Raw genomic sequence first — 9524 nt, 5'->3', positions numbered from 1 at the left:
TTTGGGGAAGAAAAAGTGCGTCTTATACGGCAAAAAATACGGTACTCACAATTACTTATCAGGTATATGGTCTTCGGAGCCCTCGCCCTACCTAAAGCTGCATAAACTTTCTCACCTGTTTTTCATCCTACGTCTGTTCACTGCTTCATTCATTCCTTTGGGGAGCTGTACTTAAAGTGAAAGTAAACCCAAAACAAAAAAAAAACACACCTTCAATCCCGCAAGTCAGCCTATTCATCGGAAGGTTTCTTCCATCGGGTCCCGCGTCGTCCCAGTATCTGTCTTCGGCCTGGCACCGGGGGAGCACCAAGCGCTGCCATCTTCTCCTCTCTTCTTCAGTTTTTTTTTTTCCTACGTCACCTGAACTCACAGTGCGCATGCGTGAGATCGGCATTTTGTTTTTCTTATTGATGAAGAGGCTCCTTCTGCCCATGCCCAAGATGCTTGGGCATGAACCAAAGACCTCCCTGGATGCATGACTTTGGTATCCTGGGAGGCTCTGCGCTCCCATTCATCGAGAATTAAGGGGGTGGTGCTGCACCTTTAGTAACCACTCGAAAAACAGTTGGTTATTGAAAAGTGTTGGATGGTGCGCCCAGGTAAAAGGGTCTGGGGAGAACACTGTGATTAGTGATGTGTATACTGTACATCTATAAGTTACTTTTTCTGCCACTTCTTCATGAGTTTAACTCCATTCTCCCTGTTACCTGTTCTAGATCATCTATTCCTCCCAACCTTGAAATCAAAATTGTTGACGATGGCACAGAGGGGGTGTTCGCCTTGACTTCACTGGTTAAACGCACTCAGTTTGGGCCATTCGAGTGCAAGAGAGTCACCAAGTTAGACAAAGAATCTGCCTTTCCTTTTAAGGTACAGCTTGTTATTCTTTATCTTTATGTGTTTGTAGCACATGCAGCTTTGACAGCCTGATTTAATAAAGCTCTGGAGAGGATACACTTTCATCAGTGAAGCTGGGTGATCCAGCAAACCTGGAATGGATCTGGTCCTAGATTCAAAACATTTGCTAGCAAATGGCAAATGACTTTGAAAAAATCCATTCCAGGTTTGCTGTATCACCCAGCTTCGCTGATGAAAGTGTATCTTCTCCAGCCTTGGAGAGCTTTATTAAATCAGGCCCAATGTAGACACACCTTGTGATATCATTCTGAAAGCTTTTTTGCTCGTTGTCCCAGCCTAAAATAAATCTGCAGCAAACAGACCACCTGTTTTGAGCCGAAAGCAGACAGAAACCTTCTTCCCAGTGTCTAGTTGAGCTCCTAGCAAACAGCTAATTAAATACAAGCATAGGAGCTGTTTTTCCTGCCAAAGCATTTGCATTTCTCCACATTCAGTCCCGAGTTTTATACAGATCTGTCCCACATTACAGTCCTGTCTGGTAGCACAGGAGTCCTGGTTTTCCTCTGGTGAAGTTAAGTGACACTTCCTGTTCTTATCCTTTACCCTATTTGGATAAAAAGAGGACATGTCTAAGCTCAACGATTTACCTTTCATCGATCTCCTCTCCCCTAGGTTTTCCAGAAGGATGGCATGGTAATGCTGTTTGACACCTCTAGTGAATATGAATGTAACTGGATGATGCTGGTGAGGCCGGCAACAGATTTCAGCCACCAGAACCTGACTGCATTCCAGCATGGCAACGACATCTTTTTCACTACCTCCAGAGACATCGCTGCTGGCACAGAGTTGCGAGTATGGTACGCTGCCTTCTATGCAAGAAAGATGGAGAAGCCTCTGCTGAAACCTCCTATGCCTTGTCACAATGGTAGGTCCCAACAGGGCTGCATCAAGGCCAATCTATACCACAATGCTATAAACTTTTATTTATTTTTTTTTAACTTTCATCAGGGGCAATATAATTCTGTCTGGCAGGTGACATCATTTTCTCCTATTCCCCCCAGGTCCCAGATGTGTTATTTTTGGTCTTGCCCACAGTTACACTTTGAAGCCAAAGTAAACCTCTAGTTTATATTATTGTATTACAATCAGTTTTAATTTTCTCAAACATTGCAGCTTTTACTATAATCAGCTGTGATAACGGCATGCTGGAGCTCAAGAGCTTAACACAGAGCGGAACAGTCTAATTCTCCAGCACTCCGGCATTCCTTGAAATTGACAATATTCTGCACACTAGTGAACTGAAATAATAGTTCTGCACTGCCATTTCTTTTACTTAAGATGCAGCCTATGTGTGTATTAAATAAAGGCTTACAAATTAGGATTTTCTTCATACCAAGAAAATACATTGCATTGCCTTTATGAATGCATGTTAAAGCCAAGGTGTGAAACAAAAGCTCCTTTAAAGCCCAACCAAACCTTATATTGAGCAAGGCAAATGCTAAAAGCAGTCAGGTTGATAAGTGGATACAAGCCATGAGGTACATGCAACATGGTGGCCCAGAGGTTAAGCACTCTGTCCTTTGCAGTTCTAGGTCCCAGGTTGAATCTTGACCAGGACATTATCTGCATGGAGTTTGCATGTTTCCCCTATCTCTGCATGGGTTTTCTTCCAGGTACTCCAGTTTCCTCCCACATTCCATAAACATGCAGTTAGGTTAATTGGCTTCTCCCTACATTGACAAGACATTTGACTATGGTAGGGACAGTAGATTGTGAGCCCCCAGTTAGTGAAGAATTTCTGTTTTAAGGGCCAGATAAGCTTGTACACGGGATTGGGGCAATTATTAATGACTTAAACACACTTAAAGTAGGAAAGTACAACAGATGCCATATTACATTTCCCAGCATCAATGTATACAGTCAAAACTAGGTGCCTACATGAGCAAGGATAGGATTTAGTAGTAAGAGACAATTGTGTGACCACATTCTGTTAACAAGAAGCTAAAGGTTAGAGGAGGTCAGACTGCTGCACAACTACACAATGGAGTTTTAGAATTTGTACAATTTAGTTCTATAAGTAATACTAATAAGTTACGCTATTCTACTTCAGTGTTCAAATCATAATTTCATTATCACCGTCTTTTGCTGTTGTGTTACTATGGTGCACATAACACAGGTTCACTTTATTTCTGATTTGTTTACAGATGTGGGATTTTTGGCAGCTGAACCGGTAAAAGTCAATGCAACATCTTCAAAAAATGGCCAGATTACCTCATCCACATTCAAAAAAATGAAGGCTGCTCGTCCACCAGCAACATACACGACGGGTTCAACAACGCACTGCTCAGGTGCAATGACATGTATAATGCAGCTGCTAGGTGTGAGGTGAAGTTTTTTGAATGCCTCCCCAGTGGCAGCCAACTGTCTAAATATTTGGGTTCTTTATTGTCCAGAGCCCACATATTTGCAAAAAGAAAGTCCCGGGTTGGTACAGCTTCCGCTTGTTTTGATCCTAAGTTCCCTGGATGGACCAGACTTGGGAATTATTTGAGGGCAGTAGTAGCTGAATATGACCAGAATTTTTTTTCTGCAAATGTTTCGTGTGACATAGATAGGTAACTGCCTGAAAAGTGCTAAGTGGCGCACCAACCTAAAAGGGGCAGGGAAGAACACTGGGTTTGGATGCATAAATATATACATCCCTTCTCATATTTCACATTTATTTAATTAGTAAATAGTTGCATTTGCAAGCACTTTGCTGTTGGTATTGAAAGCTCCCTGTGTTAAAATGTAGCTGTACCTAAATACTGAAACACCTAAATAATTAAATATTTAATCAGTCTTGTGATTCTCACCCAGTTGGGATGGTCAATCTAAATCCTTGGACAGCATGGTGGCTCAGTGGTTAGCCCTCTGGCCTTTGCAGTGCTGGGTCCTGGGGTTCGAATCTTGGCAAGGACACTATCTGCTTGGCGTTTGCATGTTCTCCCTGTGTTTGTATGGGTTTCCTCTGGGAATTCTATTTTCCTCACACAATCCAAAAAACATGCAGTTAGGTTTATTAGCTTTCCCCTGAAATTGTCCTTAGATTGTAATAAAGACATATGACTATGATAGGGACATTAGATTGTGAGCCAATTTGAGGGAGAGCCAGTGACATGACTATACCTTGTACAGTGCTGCGTAACATGTCAGCGCTATATACATACCCTATAATATTATTCTAGTACAGATTTACAGTGTCAGCTGAATTCTCATTGGCAGAGAAATGGATCTGCTGCTCTGGATCCCTCACATTGGATCATTCTCCTGGCCTAATCTGGTGACCAAAAATTTAAAATTAGACACAGCACCATAGATTCACCCTTATGATACTCTCTACAATTGAATCCAATTTGGGTGAATTTCAGAGAAGGAGGTCCCAGGCATAGGTAGATAATTTTTTTGTCCATACAACATTTACTAGAGAGGATTGTACGGTGCTGCCGGATTTCTTCTATGTACTCACAATCTCGTTGGAATTAATGCGCATTCTTTGTTAAATGAGCATGCTGGGTGCATATTCAGACCTAGACCAGGAAAGATGCTTGTCATGTGTGGCAGAAGTGTGAGAATTACAGAACTAGATTGTGTGACACCTCCCCCACCTCCTAGATTGTTAGCTCTTCTGGGCAGGGTATATACCTCCTCCTGTGTCACTGTCTGTATCTATCTTTCTGTGATTGGCAACTATTTATTGTACAGCAATGCGTAATATGTTGGTGCTATATAAATCCTGTTTATTATTAATATTAATAGATGATTGGAAAATCAAAGGCTTTGACAAGCCTTTTCCTGCTATAGTCCAGGTTTTATTGCTGTGCCTATGCTGGGAGATCTCCCCTCACCGCCTCTGTGACCTATCAGGGCAGGACACGAGGGGTAATCTCTGACATAAGTAGTAACGAAGTATAAGAATAAACAAGACAAATTCTAACCCTTAGGCTACATACACACTTGCAATGGCTCTCGTCCGATAATAGGCTCAGGGCCGATATTGGACGAGAATCTGACGTGTACAGCGCACGTCGTCCAACGCCTAAACGACCGTCCTGGCAGATATAAGGACGATGGATGACGAATGATCGCAATAAAAGTAAAGGGGGAGAGTGCGCAGCAGGGTGCCGCTCCTTCGTTCTCCCCTCTTCATAGAGCAGAACAGTGCTGTATGTACAGCACTCGTTCATGCATCGTGCAGTCGTTAGTCGTTGGAAAGGATCGTGAAAGATCCTTTCCAATGACAATTATTGCACATGTGTATGCAGCCTTACAAACCACACTGATAATGAAGACTTAGACTTGCATTAAAATACAATTTCCAAATATCTTGTAGTTATGCTAAAGTGATGTATTATTTTTTCCTTCTACAGTTACTTGTCAGGAGACCAACAATATCATTCATGTGGAAACATGCGAGTGGGCATGTAAAGTGTGCAATACAACCTTCCTGGAGCCCAATCTGCTGACAGGTAATGCTTGTTATTTGTAGTCATTGTTCGTCGGTGTAAAGTGGCATTGGAAAATGCTGTTTGACAAACTTTGTCTGCAGTTTAAATGCACCTCGGTAGCACATTCTATATCCAAAACAATGCAATGCAAAGCTGACCAAATGCAACCTCTAAGTGTCCAGGTTTACTTCTGCAATAAATTTATTAGGACTTCTCTGACCTGCACTTCGATTTGAAATGCTAATTGATGCACAAGCACCATAAAATTAACAAAACACTACTCTTGGAAGGAAAACCAAAGAAAGTAACCCCATGAGGAGACACAATCTGCACATGTCTTCACATGCAGGCTCATAATCCCATCCAGTGATCAGCTTTGCTCATCATGTATGGGTTCATGTAGTGAATGGTTGTTTGTGCACTGCAGTCTGTACAGCAGGTAGATACAAATAGAGGCAATATGCCTGATTTATTAAAGCTCTCCAAGGCTGGCAAGGATACAGTTTCATCAGTGAAGCTGGGTGATCCAGGAAACCTGGAATGGATTTTTTCAACGTTATTTGCTAGCAAATTGTTTGAATCCTGGACCAGACCCATTCCAGGTGTGCTGGATCACACAGCTTCACTGATGAAAGTGTATCTTCTCCAACCCTGGAGAGCTTAAATAAATCCAGGCCCATTGTGTTAGATGATAGAAGAAATGCATGTTTTGTATGAACTTTGGGAAGACACAGGAAGTGGGATGTGAGTTACTTCACCCCCCAGCATCCCTAATGATGCCACTCTACCAGAGCTTTAATTTGCTACTATGCATTTTTATTATTATGCAGTATTTATATAGTATGATCTAGCTGACATTATGCAGTGCTGTACAAGGTCCATAGCCATGTCAATAGCTGTCAAAGGGGCTCACAAACTATTGTCCCTACCATAATCCTATGTCTTAATACAGTCTAAGGTCAATTTTGGGGGGAAACCAAATACCCTAACTGCATGTTTTTGGAATGTGAGAGGAAACCAGAGTACCCGGAGGAAACCCATGCACAGGGAGAACCTGCAAACTCTATGCAGATAGTGTCCTGGCCGGGGTCTGAACCTGGGACCCAGCACTGCAAAGGCCAGAGTGCTAACCACTGAGCCACCATGCTGTCCAAGGATTTAGATTGACCATCCCAACTGGGTGAGAATCACATTTTTATGTTTGTATATTTTGAGGTTGGTACTGAGTTTATGTGTATGATCAATATTGCTTTAACCATGTACACAACTTTCTGAATCTCTATCTCAAAACAGTCGGTTCTGTGAATGCTGATCAGCTTTATAAGTTGTCATGCTGACCCAACCCTGTTCTCTTTTAGAACATTTGTTAAGCCACCTGGAACAGACAAAGACCATCTCCCCAACGGAGTCCTGTGAGCCATCTTTCACAGAGGGAGACCCTGGAAGTGCACCTCCAGATCAGCCTGTTATCTGCAGCACTCCACCCACTAACACAGAGGTGCCTAAGAAAAAGCAGAAAAAAGGAAGGAAATCCAAAGTCCCAAAGGGCAACTTTCCTCTTGTAATTGTCGAGGATGAGAGCCCTCCAGGTGAATAAATTTTAAAGATTAATATTCAAAGGATTTCATTATGTAGTTGGCTAAAATCTGCAGCTGGTTTGTTCAGAGAAAAGCTAAAATATGAAATAGCCACCATTTTTTTTTTAGACAATTCTATTGTGTCCTTTTGAATCTACAGACCCTATGCATTAGGCAAACCTATACATTAGCATTTATTTGCTCCCCACCTTCACCAATGCACCCCTTCCTTTCACTCCCATGCTTATGCGGTGCCTGTTTGTCCCCCGTGATGATAAATAGCAGCGGACAGGCATTTAAGTGACCCCGTTGCTTTTTCTCTGTTCTATAAATCCCTGGGTGATCAGAAACCTCCTCAAATCAGCATCTGTTGAATTATTGAGCAGTTTATGTTCTTTGTAATACTGGAAGGCATTTGGATCCCATGTGGTAATGTGAAGATTGGTAAAATTAAGCTTTTGATTGTGTTTTGTGATATTTGTTAAGCTTTGATGGTCACACGTGCCATTGGCCTCTGTACTGTCTGCTGGTGTTTGTACTTGTGACTAATGTTCCTGTGTCTTATCTATGCTTTCCCCCTCCGCTGCTCCCACCCAGCACATCATCCTATTCTTTACAGTCCAGTTTTTCCATCTGACCGTGTGGCCGAAATCATCACTGAAATACCTCCCGATGAGGTACCACTGCCGCACGACTCCGATGACAAGTTCATGGAGCTAATGCTAGGAAAACTGCCCACTGCCAACAACAGCTTAACGCCGGTCTCCAAGTAAGTGGATTAAATTGTTACCTTATTCAGACCTATAAAACCCTTATTTTGTGTTCCCTTTTCAGTAAGGGAGACATTGTACATATAAATGTATATTATGGTTATTACACAGTATTTATATAGTGCTGACATAATATGTAGCGCTGTACCAAGTCCATAATTATATCACTAGCTGTCCCCCAAAGGAGTTCACAATCTAATGTCTCTACCATGATCATATGTCCTATTACAGTCTAGGTTCAGTTTTGGGGGGAAGCCAACTAACCTAACTGCATGATTTTCTGAGGAAACCCACACAAACACGGGGAGAACATGCAAACTCCATGCAGATAGCGTCCTGGTCAGGAGTCATAATTATAAATATACTGCAAAAAACTATGATATCTGAGTTAGGTCCTCATGCTCTACAGATGCCACAGCAATTCATTTTCCACAAATACAGCATCATAATCAATTTATTGTTACAAAAGACTTCATAGTCATTTTTCTTTTTAAAATATTAACATCTATGTAAAAGAAACATGTACATTGATCACATCACGTAACATAACGTCTCATAGAAGCGTATGTTATATTACCATTCTATTATACATATATTACATGCTAATTAATAAAATTTTTGCTACTTACGCAAACATCCACTTAACTATTAGTACTGTATATTTTCATTGTCCATCCCATCCAGAATCAGCACTTTATAACAGGGGGGGAGAGACAGGGATGAAGTGGGCAGATATCACACAATTCACATATTGCCTATTGATTTAATTGCATATATAATATATCAATGGGGATCCTTTATTTATTATAGTAACACACCAAATAAATGTGTAAATATACATATGTAAGTTGCAGTATACACCCAGAAATTGGGTGTATACTTCAACCTACAGTGGATTGGACACTGGCAAATAAAACAAAAAAAAACCTGTAGACCAGCCTAGAATAAATCTTCCTAGATACATAAATTTTTTTTATTTTTTTTTACAACTTAGCTGGACTTCTAGCACCATTTTTTCTTTAAACAAGATTTTCCTGTATTGCTGCTCAATTTGTAGCTATTCAGGTATCTGCTATTGACCTGACCTAGGAATGCTGTGTTGGAACGCCTCTGGATTAGATAACTTGAAAGTTACCTTATGGGCCCCGGGTTCTGGGTGCTTTCTAAACTCCATTCTGGTTTCAAGTTAGCCAGAGAGAGCTTTTCCGCCCCCAACCATTGGTGCTTGCCCTGTTTCTAAAGATTCACTATGGGTAAGCTGGTCAGGCTGAAAACCAGAAGCTCTCTCACTTGCATAGTTTGCTGGACTCCTAAGTTTACTGATTCCCACTGTGAGATGATCCCTGACGTTGTCTAACGCATGAACTGTCGCTTGCAAAGTAAACATTTAATATGTGACAGTTTACACTGTTCAAGTGACCATCACACTGGTTTATCAGGGTATTTCTTTTTTTTTTTTTTTGCATTAAACATTCATTTAATGCCCAACTTTGGGCTTGTGTGGCTTACCTGTTTTATAACAATCTTGGATCTGGCCTGGTGATGACACTTTTAAAGCAAAGTAGAGAGGAACCCACTGCAAGTGTCAATTGAAAAGGTCCTATATTTTCCTTATTGTTTGCTAGCACAAGCGTATCTTGTCCCAATCTTGGTACTGGTCCTTTGAAACTTTGAAATTCATGACCAGCAGTCGTGCATTATACAGGAGGATGCTGGGAGCCCACCCAAAACCTTATATATCAGACAGCTGAGTAGAGGCTGTCAGGGAAGCAAATCATGTAAGTAAGTAAATCATGTTAATCATCATCCCCCAGGCAAAATGCTTAATCCTT

At 41.3% G+C, this 9524-nt stretch overlaps 1 protein-coding gene across 1 annotated transcript in view; it reads left to right on the top strand.

Moving 5' to 3' along the window:
• PRDM15 (PR/SET domain 15) overlaps positions 1-9524 on the top strand; it is a 30470-nt gene that overhangs the window by 6304 nt on the left and 14642 nt on the right. Inside the window, exons 3-8 of the mRNA XM_072421143.1 lie at positions 717-870; positions 1531-1783; positions 3063-3206; positions 5268-5366; positions 6704-6934; positions 7520-7691. Coding sequence (XP_072277244.1) covers positions 717-870; positions 1531-1783; positions 3063-3206; positions 5268-5366; positions 6704-6934; positions 7520-7691 — 1053 coding nt within the window. The remainder of the gene's footprint in view (positions 1-716; positions 871-1530; positions 1784-3062; positions 3207-5267; positions 5367-6703; positions 6935-7519; positions 7692-9524) is intronic.

The sequence above is a fragment of the Pyxicephalus adspersus genome, chromosome 1 (assembly GCF_032062135.1).
Source record: "Pyxicephalus adspersus chromosome 1, UCB_Pads_2.0, whole genome shotgun sequence".
Lineage (NCBI taxonomy): Eukaryota > Metazoa > Chordata > Amphibia > Anura > Pyxicephalidae > Pyxicephalus > Pyxicephalus adspersus.
This window is presented reverse-complemented; position numbering and strand designations above follow the sequence as displayed.